This window comes from Meles meles, chromosome 1, assembly GCF_922984935.1.
Source record: "Meles meles chromosome 1, mMelMel3.1 paternal haplotype, whole genome shotgun sequence".
Classification (NCBI taxonomy): domain Eukaryota; kingdom Metazoa; phylum Chordata; class Mammalia; order Carnivora; family Mustelidae; genus Meles; species Meles meles.
This window is the reverse complement of record NC_060066.1, coordinates 215100416-215124646: the sequence shown is the minus strand read 5'-3', so window position 1 is coordinate 215124646 and position 24231 is coordinate 215100416. Positions and strand designations below refer to the sequence as shown.

General features: G+C 68.6%; 1 protein-coding gene across 5 annotated transcripts; it reads left to right on the top strand.

Moving 5' to 3' along the window:
* The first annotated feature begins 2904 nt into the window (after positions 1-2904).
* Positions 2905-22627, top strand: ARHGEF16 (Rho guanine nucleotide exchange factor 16). 5 transcript variants are annotated; one of them, XM_046005911.1, is made up of 15 exons: positions 2908-3158; positions 9681-10284; positions 12127-12172; positions 13255-13424; positions 14477-14533; positions 14867-15027; positions 16968-17120; positions 17260-17389; positions 17875-17949; positions 18241-18333; positions 19344-19495; positions 19834-20025; positions 20854-20927; positions 21464-21565; positions 22056-22627. In XM_046005911.1, the coding sequence occupies exons 2-15, from the start codon at positions 9700-9702 to the stop codon at positions 22193-22195; spliced, it is 2130 nt and encodes a 709-aa protein (XP_045861867.1). In that variant the 5' UTR covers positions 2908-3158; positions 9681-9699; the 3' UTR covers positions 22196-22627. The 5 variants fall into 5 exon arrangements, with proteins under 5 accessions (XP_045861900.1, XP_045861867.1, XP_045861893.1 ...); XM_046005937.1 differs by lacking the exon at positions 2908-3158 and adding an exon at positions 7519-7626; XM_046005921.1 differs by lacking the exon at positions 2908-3158 and adding an exon at positions 7696-7848.
* Positions 22628-24231: the final 1604 nt, after the last annotated feature.

Genomic DNA, 24231 nt, shown 5'->3' with positions numbered 1-24231 from the left:
GAGCTGTGGCAGGAAGAGGCTATATTAACAAAGGCATAATATCCAGAAGAGAGGAGGTGAGCGTTTCCCCATTTTCTTATCCTGGCATAGTACTGGTTTCTGTTTGGAAGACCACATTTTGAGAAGGATTTTGGCACATTTTGAAGTCTCTTGGGGGAACATGTCAAGACGAACTATCTGGATTGAATGTCGTTTCAAGAAGGTCTACAGCATTAAAGGGCGCCTGGGTGGCTTGGGTGGTTGGGCATCTGCCTTTGGCTCGGGTCGTGATCCCGGGGTCCTGGGATCGAGTCCCGCGTCGGGCTCCCTGCTCCGCAGGGCGTCTGCTTCTCCCTCCCCCTCGGCTCCCCCTGCTTGTGCTCGCTTACTCTCTGTCAAATAAATAAAACTAAAATCTTAACAAAGAATGTGATTAAAGCAGTCAACGTGATGACTTGTACTGGCAGATGGTGAGCTCCCCATCCTGGAAGTATTCAAGCAGAGGCAGGACATTAGCTTCCTCCGTCTGTGCCAGCCCTCCACCCTGCCCTCGCCTCAGGGGCCAGAGGGGTCTTTCCTCCAGACCTGATCATTCTGTCCCTTTGCTTCAACCCCGAGGGGCTCCTTGCCGCTCCTTGCCGTCCCCAGATGGGGAGGCTGTGCGAGTCTCCCCCATCCTGCTCCCTCTCCTGCAGCCCCACCACCCTGAGGCCGTTGTGCCCGCACACTCCCTCCCACCGGGAGCCTCTGCACCGAACTCCTGCTCCGCCCGGGGTCTCAGGTCTTCTAGCCTCTCGGGGGCAGAACAGTGGGGCTGGCGCCCCCCTCCTCACCCCACAAAGCAGGAAGGGCCGGAGGACAGAGACCGTCTGATTTGCTCAGAGCTGTATCTCCAAGGCCCGCACCCCGGTTGGCACACAGTAGGGGCTCAGTGGCTGCGCAGGAGGGAAAGGAGGAAGGAAGGAGAAGCCTTGCCGCAGAAGAAGGCTGGGCTGGCCCCAGACCCAGGGCTGGGACGTCCGGAAGAAAAGAGGTGACGTTGTCAGTTCTCACCAGGACGTGCCCATGTAACAAACACGTCCCTGTGCCGGGGGCTTCTGGGCCGTGGTGGCTCGGCTCCCGAGCCTTCCTGTCCTGGGACTCTGGCTGAAGAGGAGTGGAGCCGGGACACGTCGCTGTCTTGGAGGCCGGGACCCAGTGACTTGGGGCAAACACACACTCTCGGAGCCTCCGCAGGCAGCTCACCCACAGCTCAGCGGCCAAGAGGCTGCGTCTCGCCCAGGAGCGCTCAGGTCTCCCGAGCGGGGCTGCGTTCTCCGGTGCAGCAGGAACCTGGGAAGCCGTCCTGCGGGCTTCCCCCTGGAAAGGTCAGTGGCCGCACGGGTAGAGTGTGAGCGGGAGGGGCAGGCTTCATGCCAGAGCTGAGGCCGCTGCCCTTGGTGGAAGAGGCCACTAGGAGCCATGGATGGTTCCTGAGCAGGGGCACATGGTGAGTGCGCGCTGCTGTTGCCACCAGGGCTGGTGTGGGGCGGGAGTGGGGGATGCTGAGTGCCCGGCAGGATGACAAGGAGGGACCCTGCCTGGCAGAAGGGCAGGTTGACACAGGACGGAAGCTGACCTGTCCCAGCCCCTGGCGTCTCCTGCACAAGGACCCTGATTGCTGGACTCCCCGCGGGGGGCGGGGGGGTTCGGCGGCAGCCTCTGCTCAGGGCAAATTCCACAGACAAGACCTGGAAAGGCCAGGCTCGGGGTCGCTGCACCGTGTGCAGGCCAGCAGGCGCCTTCCTTTCCAAGCCTCAGGGGATGGTGCTAACAGCTGAGGCGCAGAACAAAGGAGGCAAAAGAAATCTATAAAAATCTACAAAAAATTAAATTTCCTTTGCAGTCCATTGACAAACCCTTGGGACAGGCACAGTGACCTCCTCCAGGAGTTCCGTGGCCTCGAGGCCGATACTCTGCTAGAGGCAGAAGGTAACCTTAGCTTGACATTAGCCTGACCTCCGGGATCCTGTAAAAATTCCTCTGGAGACTTCCTTTATCTCTACCCTCCTCCCCAAGGTCGGTGTTCTTTTGGTGTTCCCAGCCACCCCGGCCTACGGCCCACTGACACACACCTGCAGCATCTCGTGCCTCAGGGCTCACCAACCAGCAATAAAGGAACTTTTCCTTTTCAAAAAAAATTATTTTATTTAAATTCAGTTACTTAACATACAGCGCGCATGGGTTTCAGAGGCAGAGGTCAGTGATGCAGCAGCCAGAGGGGCACCCAGGGCTCATCCCATCCCCCACGGCCCCATCCCCCGCCCCCACCCTCCAGCAGCCTGTGTTTTCCCTAGAGTTAAGAGTCTCTTAGGGTTTGCCTCCCTCTGATTTCGGGAAATGACCTTTTCCTGACCTCAGCTGGCCCCTCCTCGGGGGCTTGCTTCCCTTGCTTCCAAATTCCTGAGAGACTTGCTCTCCCCGACCCCTCCCAGCTCCTCCTGGGGACCCCGGTGCAGCTCCTTCTGCCCCCGCGTCCTGTCCCCCTGCCTTCATAAAAGCACCCCCTTTGCCCCCAAGAGGCTTCAAGAATTCTTTCTTGACGGGCCGCTCCCGGACCCCCACATTTCACATCCACAGCCACACCGTAAAGGCAGCGCGAGCGTTCTGCGCCCTGCTGGGCCGCCTTCTGGGGCCAGAGCTTGGGGCCTCTTCTGCCTCGCCAAGATCAGGTTTCCCTGCCGAGCCAGTCAGCTTCCCAGAGGGCTTCCCGGAGGAGGAGGCAGCCTAGCCAGGCCCGGAAGGAGAGTGGGAGCGGATTCGGGGTCCCAGCCGGCCGCCCCTCGCCCCAAACCCGCGGGCGACCGACCGGCAGCCACCGGGGAGGGCGGACGCGGCGGCCTGCGGGGGTGCGGCCGCCGGGCCAGCGGGTCACGTGAGCGCCAGGTGCGGCCCTGACGCAGGCTGCAGGGCCAGGTGCCCGGGGCGCCACCGCCGTCCCCGCCGCCGTCCCCGCCCACCCGGGCGCCCACCTGGCCCGCCCGCCCGCGCCCGCGCCTCCCGGGGCCGCGCAGGAAGTGGGGGGCGGGGCCTGGGAGCGACCCCGCGGCGGCTGCGACCCCGCCCGATCGGCCTCCCCGCCGGGGCGCGCAGCCCGGAGCCAGGCCGGCCGCCGCCACGTCCTCCGCGCCGGGGCGCAGGTGAGCCTGGGGACGGGGGGGCGGGGGCGAGCTGGGGACGGGGGGGGGGGGGCGGGGGCGAGCTGGGGACGGGGGGGGGGGCGGGGGTGAGCCTGGGGACGGGGGGGCGGGGGCGAGCTGGGGACGGGGGGGGGGGGGGCGGGGGCGAGCTGGGGACGGGGGGGGGGCGGGGGCGAGCTGGGGACGGGGGGGGGCGGGGGCGAGCTGGGGACGGGGGGGGGGGGCGAGCTGGGGACCGGGGAGCCGGTGACCCCGGGCGCCTTCGCTCCCTTGCGCGGCCCCGCCCCGCCCGGCGCCGCGTCCGTCGGCGGAACTTCGCGGCGCGGCCCCTGCGCCCCGGCGGCCCCGGACGGACCCCGGCGCGGACCCCGGCCCACGGCCTCGGCGTCCTGCCGCCGCCCCCGCCTCTCCCGGCCCGGGCGCGCGTCGGCACCCCGAGGGGACGCTTCTCCCCTGCGTGGACGGCGGAGCCGCGGGGAGTCCCCGGACCTTTGGAAATGGGGGCGGGCGGGGCGCACGAAGCACCCTCCCCCAAACCCCCAAACCCTGGAGAATCTGCTGCCGACCAGCTTGGCCTCCGTCAGCGGCCCCAGGCGAAGACCCGCGCTCCGCTGCCGCCTCCCCCGGCGGTGCGTGGGGGCCTGGGCGGCCGCGGTCCTGCGCTCTCAGCGGGCAGGGGAGGAAGGACGGAGGAGTGTGGGGCCGCTCCTGAGGGCCGGGGCCCCTCTTACTGCCCACGGGCCTCGTCTCTGCCTCTGGGAGGCAAGAATCCCTTCTGAGCTCGGGTGGGGCCTCAGCCCAGCACTGGCCACGGGGGTGGCGGGGGGGACACCGGCACCAGACCTGGAGCCCAGGAGCCCCGACTCTCCCTGGGTCCTGGAGGTGAACAGTCTGCCCCCGTTCTGTGTTTGTGGGGGCTCAGGGGGCACCTGCGGAGTCCGACCCCACATGCCCCCAGCCTAGTGTTTAGGGGTGTGGCGGCCCCTGGGTTCAAATTCTGGGTCCGTGTGAACTCAGGCGAGTGACATAAGCCCCCGGGCCACAGTGTCCTCCTGTGTGGAAGGGGAGGAGTCGGGTGCCCGCAGGGAGGGCACTGAGTCAGCGCACCTGAGCCCGCAGTCTGGACACTCTCCTGGCGAGGCCCGCGGACCGCAGGACAGAGCCTCTCCCCAAGTCTCTCCCTGAGTCCTGCAGGGAGAGAGCGGCAGGAGGCAGGGTCTTGGGGTTCCCAGAAGTGAGGTCTTCAGTCACTTGGACAGAAGCCGCCTGGGGAGGAAGAGGGAGTGAGCCGAGCACAGGGCCCCTCCCCACTCGGGGACGTCTGCGGGGGACACCTGTGCCGGCGGGGCTCTGGCTCCCAGGGCTGGGCTCCGACCCAACAGGGACGGCTCTGCACTGTGCTGGAGGAGGCGAGGGGGGCAGCCGAGCGGCCTGCTGGGGTCGCTGGTCTGTGTGTTTGATTCGACGGGCACCGCCTGTCTGGCACCCAGAATTTTAGTTTCGGTTTCCAGATGGTTGGTGGCCACAGCTACGTGCGCAGGCGGCCCCGTGTGTAGGGGCGTCTCTATTTCCAGCAGGGCTCCCTGCTCGCCCGCCGGCCCATCGCCGCCCTCTCTCTGCTAACCGGCAGCCTGACCCCACCTGCTCTCCTCACATGTCGGGGAACATACCACCTTCCAGAAGGAAGGGCATGACGAACTACAGGCACAGCGGGCAGGAAAGCATTTGGAAGACACCTGCTGCTCACCGGGTCAGGCGACCTGTCGGACTCAGGGCTCTGGGGCTTCTTGGGGGAACACCATGCATGTCAGCCCAGTGTGGGACAGGGGTCAAGTTTATGGGACTTCTGGACCGAGAGACGGGAGCCGGCGAGCCGTGGGTGAGCCTGTGGTTGCGGGGGGAGCACTGCAGGCTGACCTGGGAGGTGGGCTTCTCTGGGACTGTTCCCCGCTTCCCCGCACCTGGAAGCCTCAGAGCAAGAGGCCACAGGAGGCTCCTGCCCCGGGGGTGGCAGGGGCGGCGGGGGGTGGGGCACAGCACGGTCCCTCCCTGCTGCCAGGCCGGGTGCGAGGCTGCTGGCGGCTGGGTGGGTCTCCCTGACCCCCACCGTGAGCAAGGTCCCTCTGGTCAGTGACGCCAGGCTCTCCATGTTGGCGCTGCAGACATTTGCTCCAGAACGTTCCCTGGGGTGGGGAGCCCATGGTCTCCACCTACACACCCAGGGCTTCGACCTCCAAGAATGTCTCTGGGCGATGCCAAGTGTGGGGGGGGGCTGCCCCAGCTGAGTCTTGAGCCGCCCCCAGCCGTCTTGCAGATGGCACCGTCTGCCATGCGCTGCGACTTAAAATGCCAAATTCTGCCCGCAAATTCCGTGTGACCCTGAGGCTCGAGCTTGGCAGAATTACCCAAGCACAAACCCATCATTGTGGCTCGAGTCAGCCTGAGCAAGGACCAGAGTTGCTGGGCAGATGGTGCTGGAGAGGCTGAGCCTCACCAGGCAGGGTGGGGTCAGCCGGACCTAGAGGCCAGGGCAGAGGGGACGGAGGCCCCACGGGGGAAGTGGTGTGGGTCCTGCTGGCTGGGGGTGTGGTTGTGGGCAGAGCCGCTGGTCCATCTGCAAGTGAGGGGAGACAGCACGGAGCCCGCCCGAGTCCCAGGAAGCCCACCTGTTGGGAAAAATGAGGCAGCGGAGGGAACTGGGCCGTGAGGGGCCCCACCGGGCGGGGCCAGGCCACACCACAGCGAGGACGGTGCTGAGTGCCCCTTCGGCCCAGCTCCCCCGAGTCGGGTCCTCCCCCCACCCCACCTGCTGCCGTTCCTGAGTCCCACACGGCAAGTGCCCCTTTCCTGCCCTGCACGTGCCACGGAGGGAGACTCTGCGCCATGGGTTACAGGGACCCAGTGGGGGACCGGCCTCCCCAGCTCCCTGGAGCAGGAACAGCAGGAAGTCACCCTGAAGTCACCCAGTGGTGGCATGGATGGATCCGGAAGCTCCGTGATGCATCCCTGGCGGTTTCTGGTGGCTGGAAGCTAAGTCCGTGCACGGAACCCCAGGGCCTCTTGGGGAGGACGCAGCCCGAGGGCAAGGGCCCAGGGCAGAGCAAGTACCCTGATGGCCAGCGTTCACTCATCAGTTTGGGGACTGAGCCCACCCTGGGGACAGTGACTGTCCCTGCTCCCAAAGGACCCACAGACCCTTCGGGGAGTCAGATGCGCAGCACGCAGCCCTCACCGCCCTGGGCCTCCCTGGAGGAGTTTGCGGGGCCCCCTGTGCCGGGGGGCGGCCCCACCCCTGGGACCCAAGAGGTCGGAGCATCCGGCCTCCCTTTTGGCGACACTCTTGCCCAGACAGCATGGCCGGCATTTGCCTGGAGGCAGCGGAGAGGAGAGTCTGTGCCCTGGCCCCTCCCTCGCACTGGCCCCAGGACACCAGGCGAAGGCCAGCAGCAGCGAGGACACTGGGACGGCCACTCTGCAGAGGCCGCCGGCCGCAGAGGCCGGGACAGTGGGGGGCCCGGAAGCCTGCGGGGCCGCTGTGCTCACATGTGTGCGTGCGCCCCCACACACCAGCCTCCCGACGCGAGGCCAGTGGGCTCTGTAGTCCGAGCAAACAGCCAAGCAGGACTGCGGGGCGTTTGAGGACAGCCTGGTGCCCGCGATGGTGTGACAGGCCCAGAGCATGGACGGGCCAAGGCCAAAGAGGAGCCGTAAGCGTCCTAGAACGCGAGCGGGCGCTCGCAGGACGGGGCCAGCAGCGGGGCAGGTGTGGTGGAAAGGCTGGGCCCGCCCCCGGGAGGGCAGAGGGGTGAGAGCACGGGCCGGGAGAGAGCAGGGTGCAGAGGTGACGCCAGGGGCCTGAGTGCCCACCCCAGGCTGCCCCCGAAAGAGGAGCTGGAGAAAGCACGGGGAGGAAGCGTGGACGGAATGTCCCCAGCAGACGCCCGGACCTGCTAGACCGAGGACGGGGTTGGAAGGGGGCACAAGCCCGTGGCTCGGGTGAACCTGGGGCTGTCTGCCGGAGCACCAGAACTCCCCAGTAAAGTGGGCCGCGGGGACCTCAGGCCACAATCTGGGCAGGCGAGGTCGGACGCGTCAGACGTCTCGCCGGCAGCAGGACCCTAGACCAGAAAAGAGACCTCCTGTTCTGGAAGAAATCCTCTCCCTCGGGCTCTGATCTCAGCCCGTTACCAGCCGGAGACAAAGGTCTCCCGTGTGTGAGGCCACCTTGGAGCCTGGGATAGATGCGGGACCCCAGCAGAGGACTGGGGTGGACGCCTGGGAAGACACGGAGCCGATGCACAGACTGCGTGCGCAGAGCATACGGTCAAGGCGACGAGGCAGGGGCGAGGAATGCCTGGGGTGGGGGGGGAGGAGCAGGAGGAAAAGTCGGGCCAACAAGAGGGAATGATTAACGAGGGAGGCAGGCGGCGTCCGCTCCTGCTGGGGAGCCAGCTGAGCTGACCCACAGGTACGACCCACGGGGCTGGAGTCCCGTCCACGCAGCCGGGGGAGGGGGCCGATGCCGGCCTTCCTCCTGGGAGTTCTCCGAGGAGCAGGAATCAGGGACCGGCTGTGGGGCCTGGGGTGGGGGACGGGGGCGGGGGTCAGGGCAGCGGAGGAGGCGACGCCTGTCTTGGTGCCCGAGTGTTGGACCCGTGTCCAGGAACTTGCAGGAACCCGAACGTGCGGAGGAAGGAGACGGGGGTGCCCGTGGGGGCAGTGGCTCCCCAGAGCTGGCTCTGGTCCCGAGGCCTTGCAGAGCCCCAGACAGCGCCCGCTCTGCTGCAGGCCTGGTCCCTGGACTGGTGGCAGCCCAGGCCTGTGGGTGCGGCCACCGTGCTGGGAACGGAGGTCACACCCGGCGCTGGCTCGCCCGACAGGTTCCTGTGGGAGCACCTCGGGCCCCAGAGCAGACTTTGCCCTACGCTGGGAGAGGCCATGCCCCCGGCTGGGTCCAGGGTCTGGGGTCCAGGGTCCAGGCCGAGAGGACGAGGGCAAGAAGTCCCAAGCCTGGGCCTCGGGTGGGGGCGAGGGAGAGGAAGGACGGCTGGGGGCCAGCGGGGGCAGGGCGGCCTGGCAGACGCCTGCAGCTTCGGGCTCCCTACCTGCGTGGGTGCACTTTGCTCGGACCCCAGACAGCGATGTCTGCCAGAAACCCCGTTCCGGCCCGGCCCAGCTCGATGCAGACGAAGTTACGGGGTGGGTGAGCCTGGATGGCACCCCCACCCTAGCTGCTGTGACTCAGAATGTCCCCAGGAATGCGTGGGCCGTGTCCTCCGGTCATGGGGGTGGCTGGAGCTCCAGGGGCATCTCCTCCCTGTCACCGGGAGGCTCGGCCGCACACCCTCTCTGGGATGGTTTCAGCAGAGAGCGTGTGCACCGGGAGTGGGGGTGCGGGGAGCCTGGCCTCTGGCCGGGACGCCAACTATGTTGTGGTGCCGACCCCTCCAGATCCCGGACGCCCCCCGCAGACGGATTCTGGAGCCGAGGCCTGGAACTTTCCAGGGGACGCGGCCGGTGCAAGGCTGGGCGGCGAGTGTTGGGGGTAGGCCTGGATGGGGACCTCCTAGGGGGTCCCTGGACTCCAGAGGCTCCGCCCCTCTGGCAGCACACTCCCAGGGTAGGAGAGAGGAGGAGACACTCTCACTCTCCCAGGGCTGTGAGAGACAGTGGGCCTGCCTCCCGGCCCAGGGCTGCAGGGCACACGGCCCAGGGCAGCGAAACTGCGTCCAGCCTGGGCCACCTGGGCTGGTGATGTGGAGACATGATTCTTCCATCCGAGAAATGGGCTCCCAGCCTCGCTGGTCCTCCCAACGCGTGCAAGCCGTGTGTCTGCAGGGAGTCGTGCCGCTTGCTTGTCTTGAAATTGAAAGGAAGCGTTGTCTCTGCCCGGCCCCGAGTGGGGAGGTGGCGGTGGGCCTGTCCACGCTGGCTCCGCACAGCTGGGGGCTCAGGGCGCCGGGGGGATGGGCATCCGAGGGACGCAGGGAGAGCAGGCTGGGGCTCGGGCTCTGCCCGCACCTCCCTCCCCTCTGTGTCCTCGCACGCGCGGTGACCGTGCCCGGCCAGGCTCTGGAGAAAGGGATTGTTGGCCCCATTCTGAGTTCGCCTGTTCTGAGTTCATCGATGGGGGAAAATGCCGAGTGTGTCCCTGGACGTGTGGGAAGGCTGGGAGACACCGGCCATGGTGGAATCGCAACACCGGGCCTCGAAGAGAAGGGTCTGAAATCAGACAGGCCTGGGTTCAGAGCCTGGTGACCCATACCTGTCCCCCATCCCAGGGCTGGCTCCTGGTTTCTCCATTTGCACACCGAGTGAGGACAGCCGGGGTGTTTGGGGGGTGGGGTGAGGTCGTACCCCAACCCAGCGCGGCGCAGCCTGGCTCTGCTGCTCCAGAGCTTGGGGGTGCGGCGGAGGCTGGGGTCGTGTTCCGTGCCGTCTGAAGCGGGCGTCAGAAGACCCCCCAGACGCGTTACCGTTGTGCGTGCCCTGACCGCCCTCACCCCTGCGCTTTCGCCCCAGGACACGGCGGCCACTGAGCATGTCCCAGCGACACTCGGACAGCTCCTTGGAAGAGAAGCTGCTGGAATACCGCTTCCACTCCGAGCTGCGGCTCGATGCCAAGGGGAACCCGGCACCCGGGCTGCCCATGGTCCGGGACTCCCTGCAGGTCAGGGACAATGCCGCCTTCCAGGTGGACACCTCGGTGCCCCCACCTCTGTCCACTAAGGACGAGGAGCCACGGACCATTGTCCTGAGCACACAGAGCCCCGCGGCCCTCAAGATGGGCACTCAGCAGCTGATCCCCAGAAGCCTGGCCGTGTCCAGCAAGGCCAAGACCCCAGCCCGCCACCAGAGCTTTGCGGCAGCCGTGCTCAGCAAGGAAGCTGCCCGGAGGGACCCCCGGCTCGTCTCTGCCCCCAGCTTCTCCCTGGACGACATGGACTTGGACACGGGCCCCGAGGGAGCGCTCAGACGGAACCTGAGGAACCGATCCTACCGGGCGGCCATGCAGGGCCTGGGGGCGCCGGGCGGGGAGAGGACCCCCATCCAGCTCAGCCCCAAGCTCCAAGCTCTGGCCGAGGAGCCCAGCCCACCTCCTGTTCGGTGTCCGGCCAAGAATAAGGTAGGGGCCCATCCGCCTGGACACTGGGGCAGGGGCCGTGCTTCGAGGGGCCTCGGGAGCTTGCAGACAGGGCCTCACCTACTGGTGCAGCAGGGGCCCAGGAAGCGCCTACTGCGTGCACACCCCTGACCTGGTTCACCCCAGTCGCGCACGGTGAGCAGATTGTGAGCTCAGTGTGACATCCCCATTTTACAGATGGGGCAGCTGAGGCTCAGAAAGGTCGGGGGCTTTCCCCAGGCCCCCAGGCTCCAGGGTCCCCACTCTCAGCCACCGTGAGAGGGAACAGCCCCTCTCTCTGAGCCCCAAGGGGAGCCGGGCTGTCTGCGGGACGAGCTGCAGGGAGGGCTTCCGAGTGGCCCCTGGCCCGGGTCCGTCTGCCCGAGGGGCCCCTGCGGGGGGCTCAGGATAAGTCCGACGCCCTCTCTGCCCGCCCGCCCTCCTTCCCCTGCCCGACACCCTTGTGCTCCGGTGTTCTCGAGAGAGCGGGCTGGCCCAGGGCCAGTGGGAAGGGCACCCTTGCTCGGGGTCTGTGTGCCCAGAGTTGTTCCTGCGGCCGCCTCTGCCAGAAATGCGCCGGGACTGGGAGCGGTGGCCCCAGCCCGGGGAGCAGCCAAGCCCAGCCGTCAGTGCCGGCAAGCCAGTGTGCAGAGGGGGCCCTCGGATGCACCTTGGCCGCTGTCCTCCGCTGAAAGATGCCCGTGGCCTTGAAGGTGGGGCATGGCCTCTGCCTGCCTCCCTGAGCTGCCCAGGCCCCGGAAACTGCCTCAGGAACCCAGCAGCCCGCAGCCTGGGACCAGGCCCGCTGCCAGCTCGCTGCTGGGCCAAGGGCGCAACCGACGTTTCCCGAGTTCTCCTGCGGCCGGAGCTGGGGTCCCCAGGGGGGATCTGGAGGCAGGGCCCCAGGGAGTTCCCAGGGCAGTGAGGGGTCAGGGGTGCTCAGGTCTGGGGGCCGATGGAGCACCGAGGAGGGGCTGGCTCCCCGGTTGCTCAGGGCAGGGGCGGGGGTGGGGAGAGGGTCCCGAGGAGGAAGGGTTAGAGCCGAGGTGTGAAGGAGGGGCAGGGGCCTGGAGGCAGGAGGGGCACTGGGGGAGCACAGGACGGGGGAGCCGGGTGTGGCCGCAGCACGGCACCTCCCAGCCCAGCAAAGGGAGTTGTCAGGCCCCAACTCGTCCCAGACACCAGCTCTCCCTTTCCTGGAGCCGGCACGGCTTCCCGCTCAGGAAAGCACCGTGCCCGGCCAAGGAGGTGGGCTCTGAGCAGGCCGCTGGCGGGGCCACGGTGGGGCTCCCCGAGAACCCCCGCTTGCCTTTGCAGCCCTGCCAGCAGCTGCTGGGACCCCACACCCACGCTGGGAGACAGACTCTGCGCTTCCTGCCGCCCCAGGTCCCAGACCGCGTGAGGCCCTGTGTGGGGCCCCAGCTCGCAGCCCTGGGCCGCCTCAGCCCCCTCCAGCCGGACCCATCCAGCCTCGTGTGGGCTTCCCTGCACACCCACGTGGAATACCCCACCTGCCTGAGCACCGGCTCTTGATTCATTCAGTCCCGCTATCTCCTCCAGGCAGACCTCCTGGATCTGCCTGGCTCCCAGCCAACCTGCCCTGCCTGCCCGGAGACCCCATTCCACCCCGTCCTACCCACCCTGGCCTCTGCCTGGTGGCCTGGCTTCCCTCCACATTTCTGGAGCATCTTCTGGGCGCCTGGCAGAGCCCCGCTGTTGAACAGGCTGCACGCCAGGCGCCAAGAGGTCCTTGGGCCCCCAGGGGTAGAGGGCTCAGAGCCGACGCACACCGGCCTCCCCTCGCCGCTGACCGCTGGCGCATCTGTGTCTCTCCTGTTTGCACAGAGGACGCTGGGGCGGAAGCGGGCGCACAAGGGCTCCTTCAAGGACGGTGAGTGTGGCCGAGGGAGGTGACATCAGGAAGCCACCGTAGGCCAGGCTGGCACAGGGAGGCTGGTCTCTCTGGGGCCGCTGGGGGGTGGGGGAGGCTGGGGCGCTGCGGGGAGAACATGCCGAGAGGGGCTTCTCCAGGGACGGGAGGTCCCGGTGGCTCGTCTGTGCCATTCTGTTGGGTCTAGAACGTTCCCTCGTGCTCCCTTTTGAAGTGTTCCGAGGGCAGGGGACAGACAGCGTCTGCTCTCACCCAGGGGACGTTTGTCAACCATGCATGTGCCCAGCCTGTAGTGACCGGTGGGACCAAGGCCATCCCGAGGGCGCTGGCCGTGGGCGTAGACACCCACGCTGTGTGCCTGTACGCTTCACAGTGCGCAGGGAGCCTGGTGTCGGGGCTCAGGGGGGCCCAGAGCAGTGTGTGCAGCCTGCCAAGGGGTGGGACGCCAACAGAACCCCCAGCAGGTGGGGAAGCGGTCTGCGCCGTCGGGATGCAGCACCCAGGGGCTGGGAGGGGCTTAGGGCGCAGGGACCCGGCCAGGAAGGGCCCTCCCTCCCTGCCAGCCCCCAGCCTCTAGACAGCCGTGGGCCTGGGGGTGGGGGGCGGACGGAGCCAAGCCTTCTGCCCCAGGGAGAGGAGCCGTGGTGAGCGGATCTCAGAGGTGGGATGGGAAGGAGGGGTGTGGGGGTAGCCCTGATCCGGGGCCAGCCCGTCGCCGCCGTGGGGCTGCTGCAGAGCGGGAGAGCGGGGACTGCCCCTCCGGGGGCTGGGCTCCGGGAAGCCAGCGCCCGGTGTGCTCGGCCGGCCTGGGAACAGCCCCCACCCAAGGCGGCCCCCCGGGGCTGGGATTTGTCGGCTCAGTTTCAGTCTGAAGGTGCCACATTCTGCACGGGGACGCCACCCCAGTGCGGGGCCCAGCGCAGCCATGGGAGCCAGCCAGCCCGAGGGGAGCCTGCTTTGGGGGTCCCTACACCGCCTGACACTGTCAGGGCCCCCCCGGGAAGACTCAGCCTGCGGGTTCCCAGGTTCCCACGCCCGCCCAGAGCCCCCCGGCCTGCAGGTGACACAGCCCCTCTCCCCAGACCCCGGGTTCTACCAGGAGATCCGGGAACGGGGCCTGAACACCAGCCACGAGTCCGACGATGACTTGCTCGATGAACCCTCCGGCCCCGATGGGACGGGAAAGGCGGACGCCCCCATCGTAGTCAAAAGCTACCGGCCTGCCCAGGTCACCTGGAGCCAGCTCCCAGAGGTAGGACCCGGACGGAGGGTTGAGGTCCTGAGCCCAAACCCTTGGGCGGTTGGCCCCTCGAAGCCAGCCTGGGTCCCTCCGGTGTGGGGACAAGCCTTCCAAAAGTACCTTCTGGGCCCAGCTTGCAGTGGGGAGCTCCCTTCCTGCTGTCCTCCAGGCTGCCCTGCCCCGAGGGCTCCATGGGTTTGGGTCCCACGGGGGAGGTCCATGAGGACCACATGCCATCGGCGGCGCTCGCCTGACAAGCCTCCCGCCCGTGAGCCCCTCGCCCTCTCCCTACTTGGACTGATCTGCCGGAACTGTGGGCCAAGGGAGCCCTTCCGAGGGGCCTGCCCCCAGGAGAGTGCCAGAGGGTCCGAGCAGTCCGAGACCACAGGGGAAGGGAGAGGGCCGGGCCTCGGCTTCAAGAGAGCCACATGCCCCTGTCGCGCTGCCCCCTCACCTTCCACGCCTGAATCACATGGGTCCCTGCCCCGCAGGGCCGCGGGGGCCCCGGGAAGAGCTTGGCTGGGACGGAGGCCCTGGTGTCCCGACAGGTGTGCGGGGAGGAACCCCACTACCCCAGGAGGACAGCCACACTCTTGACCCATCCCTGAGGGCCCGGGGACAGAGCTGCCCTGGAGCCCGTGGGCAGGGAGGGCAGCTGCAGGCGTGGGGTCTCCTGGGTCGGGGCGGGGTCAGGACACGCCTCCGGAGATTCAGGGCGCCACCTGAGCTCGGGGGCTCGGAGCCCAGACTCTGGGCTGGTCAAGGAGGCGGGTGCTTATCGGCCTGGGGCCCCGGGGCCTGAGGGCATGGAGAGCTGGACCGTGTGCCCAGATCTCATGGGCAGGGCGCAGACTCACCTGGGCCCATGTGTCCGAGTTGTGGTCCCATCCCCAGCACGCCTCTCGGCCCCAGGCCGGCTCTGCGGGACAAAGGCCCCTCCTCGCCCCAGTGGTGTGTACCAGCCGCTCCCTCTGGATGCCCAGCTCTCTTCCTCGGTGGCCACCGGGCTCTTTGGAGGGGAGGCTGGGCCCAACCCGTGACTCCCAGGCCCGTGCCCTCCTCAGGTGGTGGAGTCCGGCCTCCTGGACGAGCTGTCTGCTGAGGAACGCAAGCGGCAGGAGGTGAGGGGCTGGGCGGGGCGTCCAGCCCTGTGCCCAGCACTTGGTGCAGGCCACACAGCACACGGGACAGGACGACGGCCACGGCGATGCCTCCCGCCTCCTGGCCGGACACTGGGATGATGGCGCATGGCCTTGGCTTGGGTGGGGGCGGGGTTTCCATCACCCCTTCTTGGACGCACGTGGGGGTCCTTGCCGGCGTCACAGCTCACAAGAGGCTGAGCCGAGGGCATGAGATGTACCCCTCTAACCTGCTGCTGACGTCTAGTCCGAGCCTGCCCCGCACCCTGGCCCCGAGGCGCACAGTGGCCCCAGCAGCGCTCTCGTCCCCGCCAGGCCATCTTTGAGATCCTCACGTCGGAGTTCTCGTACCAGCACAGCCTGGGCATCCTGGTGGCCGAGTTCCTGCAGTCCCGGGAGCTGCGGGCGACCATGACCCAGACCGAACACCACCACCTCTTCTCCAACATCCTAGACGTCCTCAGCGCCAGTCAGAGGTGAGGCCCGGCCGTGCGCCCGCCCGCGAGGGTGCCCGCCGACCCGGGGCAGCACGACGGTGTTGGGGCCTCGGGACAGCCTGGGTCTGGGACCGCGGGTGGGAGGTCGGGACCCGCTGGGGGCTGGGAGGGAACACGGGGACCCGAGGCCACCCAGCGCTGGGCTCCGTGACAGGCTGAGCACCCCGCCCCGGCGCCCCGTCCCTCAGAGGTCAGACTGTACAGCACCTGCTGGATAACGGGCGCCTTACACGCACCCGCCCCCCCCCACCCCCCACGCCGGGACGTCCCGTGCGGGAGGCTGAGCACCAAGCCCTGAAGTGGCCACGGGAGGGAGCAGGCAGGAGGGGCCTCGAGTTGGGGCCTCGGGTCCTGTTGTGCCGATGGTGTCCGGTGCTGGCCCGGGGCTCCGGTTACAGCATCCGGCGGTGGAGGAGGAGCCAGGCGAGCTGCCGCGGGCCTGCAGGGGCCTGCGTGTGCGCGTCTCTGTGCTTGTGCAGGGGTGTGTCTGTGAGTGTGTGCGCGCCTACTCCCACGCACAGCCCGGGCCCCAGGAGACCCCGGGACACCTCCCCTCTTGCCTCAGCTCTCTGCCTAACCCGAGGAGGTGGGTCCGGGGCCCCTGGCAGACTGGGGTGGGGGCAGGGGAGAGGGTGGCGCAGCCCTGGCTTGTTCACACCAGCATCAGACCGGTTCCCTGCGTCCCAGCGCACCTGCTGCCTGTGGCCCCCTCGGAGTTTCAGGGCCGTGCGGGGGGAGGACTGCTGACTTGTCCCTGGAGACGGGTCGGGCCGCAGAGCAGCGTGGGGAACCTTGCAGCCGTTGACTCCACGGGGGTCTGGGATAGGTGGCTGCCCTCCACCAGCTCCGACCCTTTGCTCCATGTCCCTGGGCACAGCAGAGGGCCCGGACCCACCACGGACCAGCTGTCCTGTGTGTGCTGAGCTCCCCAGGGCCTCTGGCTGGCCGTCATTGTCCCGGGGTACGACCGTCCGGCCTCCTGCTCCAGCTGGGTCCTGGCAGCTCCGAGCCGGTCACAGTGGCCTCCCTGGAACTCAGTTATCTTGGGTCAGCGGCTGATGGCTACCTTTCCCAGAACATTCTCAAAGCCCTTGGAATGGCTGGGGGAGGCGCTGACCGGCGTGGCCCTACAGCTGGGCAGCTGGGGCCTCCCGTGCCCTCCGTGAGGGGGCAGGGTCCTTGTCCGTTCCTGTCCCCGTCTGCCTGGGCTGCCTGGGAGCTGGGGCTCTCAGAGTGCACCCCCCCATGGACGCATGGTGCCCCCCAGGACGAAGGGTCAGGCAGGGCCCAGCGAGCAGGGTCTGAGGGACCCCCCCATCCTCAAAGCCAGGGCCTTGTTCACCCTCCCTGACACGCGCCCTGACGCCCCCGAGGGTAACCGAAGCACGACCCCTGTCTCGCAGGGGCGGGGCTGCCCATCCTCCCCTCCGGCAGGTGGTGTCCCCATCCTGGGTGCTGCATGGGGCTGATGGCAGGCCCCGTGGTGCCTGCGGTGTTGGGAGCCTGGGACTTCCTTCCCGCCCGGTCTTGTCCTCCTGATCTCTGGTCAAGGGTGATCTCAGAAGGGGACCCCAGGAGGAAGCGGGACCTGGTGGCCACCACTGGGGAGCCCGCCCCGAGTACCCGGCCTCACACCGAGCTGGCAGAGGGCACCAGGGCGCCGGCGGGTCTGACCCAAGTCCGAGGACTCACATCAGAGCGGCGGCCTCCCCATCCTGCCGGTCCGCAGCCCGTGGTGTCTACGGAGCCAGAGTCCAACAAGACGGGCCCCGGGTCGGCCCGGTTAATTCAGGCTTCAGCGGCCGGTGTGCTGGGGTTCCCGGGCGGCGGGTCCCCCACGCACCTGCCGGGTTCCTGCCCCTACGTGCGTGTGCCGTGCCGGGGGACGGCTGGCCTCCACCGCGCTCTCGCCCGGTTAGGTTCTTCGAGGCGCTGGAGCAGCGGCACAAGGCGCAGGTGTGTGTGGAGGACATCAGCGACATCCTGGAGGAGCACGCCGAGAGACACTTCCACCCCTACGTGGCCTACTGCTCCAACGAGGTCTACCAGCAGCGCGCCCTGCAGAAGCTGACGTGAGCGCGGGCTCCCTGGGCCGCGGGGCCGCTCCGGCGCCCCGGCCCGGCGGCACCGTCCTGCTCGCGGACGTCCTGCTCGCGTCTGCCGGCGGCACCTGGCCCGCTGCCGCAGCTGAGGGAACGTTCCCTGTCGCAGGACCAGCAACGCCGCCTTCCACGAGGCCCTGAAGGAGATCGAGAAGCGCCCCGCGTGCGGCGGTCTCCCCATGATCTCCTTCCTGATCCTCCCCATGCAGAGGGTGACCCGGCTGCCCCTCCTGACGGACGTGAGTGGGACGCTCCCAGGAGCTCCCTGCAGGGCCTCAGGCCTCTGAGATGCTGCTCGTGGGCCCGAGGGGCGGGGGTGTGAGAGGCGTGCACGCAGGTGCCCGTGTCCTACGTGCACACAGGCAGGCGTGCGTCCCGCGCATGCGGCAGATGGGAGACACGGCGGGAGCCCGCCAAGCCCCCAGAGGCGCGCGTGGGCTGTGCCTGGAGGACTGTCGGTCTGGACCGATGGGGATGTCAGACCCTCCACAGTCCTTGTGGGGGCTTCCCCAGACCGGCCCAAGACAGCCGAGGAAGGAAGGGCTGGGGTCCTGGGCAGGTGCCCTCTCCAGGGTCCCGCCTGCCAGCCTGACCTGGCAGGAGCCTTCTGGGGGCCCCCACCTGGGTCTGCTGTTCGTGGGGGGGGGGGCTCTGCCCCACGCAGGCCTGAAGCCTGGAGCGCAGGAGGGTACGTGGTGCCTGACACGCGGGGTCCGCTCTGCAGACTCTCTGCCTCAAGAGTCAAGGCCATCCCGAGAGGTACAAGGCCGCCAGCCGCGCGCTCAAGGCTATCAGCAAGGTGAGGGGCGTCCGGGGGGAGAGGTGCGGGCACCTGGACCACGCCGAGGTCTGTCCCTTCCCTCCCAGTGCTGGGGACCCTGAGGGCAGGGCGGACTTCCGCACCGTCTGTCTCGGGCTCTTCACGGTGCTGATGGGGAAACCGAGGCCCAGAGGGAGAGGGGCTTGCGTGTGATCGGGGAGCCCGTCGTGGGGCGGCAGCGAGGACGGCCCGGGAGTGGGCTGGGGTGCCGTGGGCGGCGGGGCGGCCGGGCCACAGCCCCCAGCAGCGCCTGCCCTCCGGCCCCCGCAGCTGGTGAAGCGCTGTAACGAGGGCGCCCACAAGATGGAGCGTACGGAGCAGATGTACACGCTGCACACCCAGCTGGACTTCGGCCGGGTCAAGGTAGGCGCCGCCTCCCCGCCTCAGCCGGCTGCCCGCCTCAGGGGCTCCCAGCCCCGGCCCCTGCCTCAGCCGCTCAGGGCCTCAGTTTCCCACCAGAGTGTCCCCTGTGGCTCCCAGTCCCCTGGTGGGAGTCTTCCTGCCTGGGGCCAGGTGGGCTTACGGGTCTCTGGCCTGTGCTCCCGCACCCAGGGCTGTCTGGGGGCGGCTGCTTGAGGAGGGGCGGGCGGCGGCGTGGGCCGGAGGGCTTGCCCCGGGCCAGGGCTCTCCACAGCGCGGAGAATGGGGTAAAGGACTGGGGGGTCAGGCCTGGTTGCGGTCGTGGGCCTCTCTCGGTTCTGGGGAGGGGCCTAGACATCCTGCAGGCCCGCCCGAGCAGGTGGGGCCCAAACCGTTGTCCCCACCGAGCAAGGCCCTGCCGCGTCCCAGGCCACGGGCCTCCTGCCTCTGTGGGCAGCAGCTGCGGGGGCGGGTGACGAGCAGACACTCCGCACGGGAGGCGCTCCGCACGAGTTGGCCTGGAGGCGGCTCTCTGGGCCTGGCCTCGACTGCCCTCCGGCCCACTGGGCTGGTGACCTTCGGGGGCTGCCTGGAAGGCCGGAGCTTGGGGGCAGCGGGTGCTGTGGGCAGGACAGGAGGCCCGCGCGCGGTGGAGGCAGGGCACAGAGGCCTGGAGAAGGGTGTGAGGTGCGTGGATGCTTCCCCACAGTGGCTTTTGCTGCCCACTCTGGAGAGATGCTCAGCAGGTGCTAGGAGGACCCCGGGGCCTGGCCGGAGGCAGGACGGGCCTGCCCGGGCTGCTGGGCGGGGTCGGGGCCGGGACCTGGCACAGAGCAGCTGTCCCATTTGTGCCTGTCGCCCAACTGAATAACCCTTTGTGTGAGGCGAGGCCACATCGCCCCGCCTTCCTCGGTCCAGCCCGGGAGGCCGGTCCCCGGTCCTTGGAGGCAGGGACCCCCGGCGTCCTGGCCCCCGCCCCAGCTGCCGAGCGCCTCTCCGGCTCTGCCTTCCAGTCCCTCCCGCTGATCTCCGCCTCCCGCTGGCTGCTGAAGCGTGGGGAGCTTTTTGTGGTAGAAGAAACCGGGCTTTTCCGGAAACTGGCCAGCCGGCCCACGTGCTACCTGTTTCTGTTCAACGACGTTCTGGTGGTCACCAAGAAGAAGAGGTGAGCCGCCATGGTGCCGGGCTGTGTGGCCCAGCGATCGGGCCCAGGGAGGTGGGGCAGCCGCCTGAGCGTCCTCTGACCTCAGAGTTGGGGTCCCCCGCCCAGCCTGGCCCGTCCTTGGCAGCGGCCTGCATCCCCCGAAGTGTGGGGTGGCCAGGCGCCTCTCACGGCCCGCAGACCGGGGTGTGCCGGCCCAGACGAGAGAGCACACGGCCCATGTTTTCTGGGGGGTGGTTCTCAGGCGCATCCCTCTGACTGTGTGCCCCCAAGCCGGGTAGGGGCCCCAGGCTGCCCAAAGGCCCCCTGCTGCAGCTGGCCGCCCGCCTGTCTTCCCGTAGCGAGGACAGCTTCATGGTTCAGGACTACGCCCAGGTGGACCACATCCGGGTTCAGAAGATGGAGCCCTCTGACCCCAGCCTGCTGGGTGGCGGCGGTAACCGCTGCTCCTCGGTGCCACACCCCTTCCGGGTGACCCTGCTGCACAACAGCGAGGGCCGCCAGGAGAAGATCCTGCTGTCCTCGGACTCTGCGTGAGTGAGGGGAGGGCTCCCGGGAGCAGGGGCTCGTGCCGTCGAGTGCTCGGGCGCCTGCCATGAGCTCAGCCCTGCGTCGGAGGCCAGGGCAGCCTCGTCCTCCCAGAGTTCACACACCTGGGAGGGGAACACGCCAGCCAGACGAGCAGCTGGACTGTTGGGCGTGTCCGGGGGCACTAACGAAGCAGGAAGGCAAGGCAGGGAAGGGAGCACCCGGCAGGGGCAGCCTGACTGGCGCAACGCCATGGGGGGAGGGGAGCCTGGCAGAGGCACGGCTGTGCAAAGGCCCTGAGGCAGGAGGCCTCTGCTGAGAACCAGGCAGGGTCGGAGCCCAGGTGCCGGCAGTGGGGTGGGGGGTAGTGAGGTCAGAACCGTCTGGAAGGGGGCGTACGCAGCACACGGAGATGCCAGCACCACGGGCACTCAGCAGATGAGGGAGGAAGGGACGGGGCTGGCTTGGTCTCCATGCTCCCTCCAGATGGGAAGCTGAGGTGGAAGGGTTAAAGCCTTAAACTGGCACGGGACAGTGGGCTTGGGGCCCAGCGCCGGTAGACGGGGTGGCCCAGGCTGTGGGGATGAGGCTGCCTGCTCCTACGGTGACTTCCCCCACACGGCCCCTCGGTGGTTTGTGGGGGTCAGGAGAGGGCGCCCAGGCAGCGTGAACCTTCGTGGCCACTGCCCATCACACCTTGAGGGCTTTTGGGGGCACGCTCAAGGAACCCCTGGCCGTGCGACCCCCATCTCTCCACGGTGCCGCACTGGGGGCGGGACGTGTGAAGCCAGAGGTCCCCAGGCGGGCCTCACGCATCGCCTCTCCAACTGCAGGAGTGACCGGGCCCGGTGGATCACGGCGCTCACGCACAGGGAGAGGCAGGGGCAGGGCCCCACCGACAAAGGAGGTAAGCGCCTGCTCCACTGAGCTCCCAGCCCCGTTCCCGGGCCTGGGCAGGCGGTTGGCGTGGAGTTAAGAGGCGCTGACCAGCTCTCTGTCCCTGCCACTGCCTGCCCCCAGGGTGAGCCGCCCAGGTGAGGGACCCCAGAGCCGCGTACGCATGGGTGCCTCTCTGCACCTGGCTCTGTCCCAGGGCCTTCCCGTTCTGTGCGGGGAGAGAAGGCTGCCCTGCGCTCAGGGACTGGAGCTGACCAAGGTCACCGTGTCCCTCGACCTGTCCCGCTGGCTCCAGCCCTGCCCTTTAGAAGCCGGGTCCCCCTCTGCTGGCGCTGGTGCTTTGGCTCTGAAAGCAGGAGCAGCCTGTCCTGCGGCCTCTGGAGGGAAGCAGCCGTGTGTCCAGAGCCCCCCAGGCCCCTCCGAGACCGGGCCGCGAGGGATGTGTTAGGAGGGGGAGCCCTGCCCGACCTGGGGCAGCAGAGCCCCTGGCCCTGGCCCTCCTGGGGCAGCTTTGTCGCTGACACCTGCTCCCTCCTGCCCCCGCAGACCTGCCCCAGGTGGAGATCACCAAGGCCTACTTGGCCAAGCAGGCCGACGAGATCACGCTGCAGCAGGCCGACGTGGTCCTGGTCCTGGAGCAGGAGGACGGTGAGCGCGGCGCAGCTGTGCCTGGGTGGTGGCCAGATGGAGGTGGGGTGGACCCCAGAGTGAGCCCCCACGAGGGTCCGGAGCTCGCCAGGTGTGGGCAGCTGGCCCTGAGCCAGGCCCCCAGACGCGGCTTCTGCACCTGCTCACGGTGGGCCTGGCCCGATCCGAGGCCCTTCAGCCCCTCCCTCCAGGGCCTCTTCAAAGGTCCCTGAGTTACAGGATCAGAACCAGCTTCTCTGTGGTGCTGTGTCCGCAGCGGGAGGAGGGTGGCTGTGCTCCTCCTGGGGGCCCCGAAGCTGGCCGGGACGCGCTCAGCCGCTGACGCCAGGGTCCAGGCGGAGCAGTGGCTGGAGGACCCGGGGCCCGGGACACGGGGCCAGGCCCTGCCGGAGGAGCAGGGGAGCGGGGGTGCTCTGCTCTGTGGGAGGCCTGGCCCTGGCGTCTCCCAGAACCCAGCCCCTGCCCTCACCTGCCCCACATCTGTGTTCAGGCTGGGTCTACGGCGAGCGGCTGAGGGATGGGGAGACGGGCTGGTTCCCCGAAGACTTTGCCCGATACATCACCAGCCGCGTGGCCGTGGAGGGCAACGTGCGCCGGATGGAGCGGCTGCGGGTGGAAACGGACGTGTAGCCCACTTGCCGCTCCGCACCACACCGTGGCCAGGCTCTGCTTCCAGACGGCTCCAGCAGCGACCTGGCTCCTGGGGGGGGAGGGGCTTGTCCCAGGAAATGGAGGGGTCTCTGGGTCTCCACGAGGCCCCATGCTGGATCCAGATTCTTCCAGGGAGGAAGGTCACCATCCTCCCAGCCAGTGCTCGGGCCACCGCAGCCTGACCCCCCCCACCCCCAGCAGAGCCCCAGGAAGGAGCCCCGCCCTTCCCCCAGCGCCCCGTGGCTGCGCCCGACGTGGGCTCAGCTCCCTCCATTGTCCTCGCGTGGGACAGACGGCCTGGGTGTCCAGGCGGCCCCAGTCTTGAAGAGGAGATCCTGCTGGAGGGAGGTGACCCTGCGGGGACAGTGCAGAGATGCTCAGGTTTTCAGACATTAAAGTATTTCTTCAACACCTGCATCTCTCTGGCAATCTGCCCAGGAGGACGCCGATGAGTCCGGGCGGAAGCCCCAAGGTGCCGCGGGCCTGGCCTGGCTCCCAGGTGTGGCGCCTGTGGTGGGTCCTGGGGCCTCAGGAGGACCCCTTGTTCGAGGTTCCCCCTGCTCCTCTGTGGTCTCTGCCTGACTGTCCACATGAAGGGTGCGGGGCAAGACCAGGGACTCCTGACCCCCATCCCCACACGCTCCCCTGCAGGGCTCAGCCTGGGCAGTGGGTCTGGGGACCCAGGCCCCACCTCCCTCATCCCGTCTGCTCCCGCGGCCGTGCACGTGCAGGTGGGGAGGGCAGGCTGGCCTGGGGTCCGGGCTGCTAGGCCAGGCAGGAAGGCTGGGTCGTCCCGCCAGCCCTGCGATTGGTCTGTGCCGGTTCAGGGCCCCCCAGCGGGGGCAGGGCTGTCTCTGCGGTGGCGGCTCCCGGCATTAGGAGGATCTGCCCGGTCTGAAGCCGGGAGTGTGGCTCCCCATGTGCCGCGGGCCGTGGGTGCTGGGACCCGGCCCTCTCCGCCGCCGGGCAGGGCCTCCGGGAGCCCACTGAGCCGGTGGGAGGCCCGAGTGCGGAGGCGGCGGAGCTGCGCTGAGCCCGGCCGGCGGAATCCGGGAGGAGAAGGAATTCGGCACCAGGGGTGGGGCTGGGGGTGGGCAGCGCCTCCCAGGGACCTCGGAGGGGACGTCCCTGGCCTCAGGCAGTCGGAAGGGCGGCGCGGAGGTCAGAGCCCCGCCGCGCTGGCCGTCCTGGGCGGGGACTCCGCACGAAGGGGGATGGGACAGGTCAGGTTTCAGGGCGGGCGGCGGGGCAGGGCTTCTCTGGAGGCGGCCCCGGGAGCTCCTCCCACTCCCTGTCCCGGCTGGGACTAGACTCGCCCACCTGAGGGGTGGGTCACCTCCCAGCTCCTTTCCCAGAGCCTGGCTGGGGGCAAGGGGGCCGCCAGGACAGGGCCCGGGCGCGCAGCGGCGGCGTCTGTGCGGGCGTGTGTGCCTGGCAGGAGCGGGGTGATCCGTCTGCTGGCTCTCACCGCCGACCCCCTGCCTACAGCCGTCTGCCGGCTGGGGCGTGTTCAGTGGATGGAGCCGGCGGATTTGGACGGCCCTGGGCGCCACGCCCTTAATGTCCTGACCTGCGGCCGGACACAGTCTTGGGTCCTCCGTCTGCAGAGTGGCTGATGCCCCCTCTCCCCACCCCTCCCGGGCAAGCAGGAAGAATGCTCAGCCAGGGGGAGAGAGAACCCGGGATGCTTGGGGTGCTGGGTCCCCCCAGGGAGGGCAGAGCCGTCCAGCGCAGGACAGACACCCTTCAAAGGGATCAGGAAGCACAGGGCCCCTCTGCTTCCGTCTGGAGGAGCCCAGGCTGGCAGACCGTGAAAGAGGAAAGCCAGGGCTTCCCCCCTGCGCCAACGCCCACTCGACAGCCCCTGAGGGCCTCTGCTCAGCCTGGGGTCCCTTACTGGGGGCCGAGCAGGCCAGCCCGGACCCCGGCCCTTCCCAGGCAGAGCCCGCTCGGACTTGTCTTCCAGCAGAGCTGGTCTTAAGGCCTTAAAGGATCCCTCCAACCCCCTTCATCCC

Bases quoted from the DNA above. Each gene is read 5' to 3' on its own strand.
- ARHGEF16 (XM_046005911.1), top strand. From the start codon at position 9,700: ATGTCCCAGCGACACTCGGACAGCTCCTTGGAAGAGAAGCTGCTGGAA. The intron at 17,950-18,240 runs GTGAGGGGCGTC...CGGCCCCCGCAG, and splicing joins CGCTCAAGGCTATCAGCAAG to CTGGTGAAGCGCTGTAACGA. The intron at 21,566-22,055 runs GTGAGCGCGGCG...ATCTGTGTTCAG, and splicing joins GGTCCTGGAGCAGGAGGACG to GCTGGGTCTACGGCGAGCGG.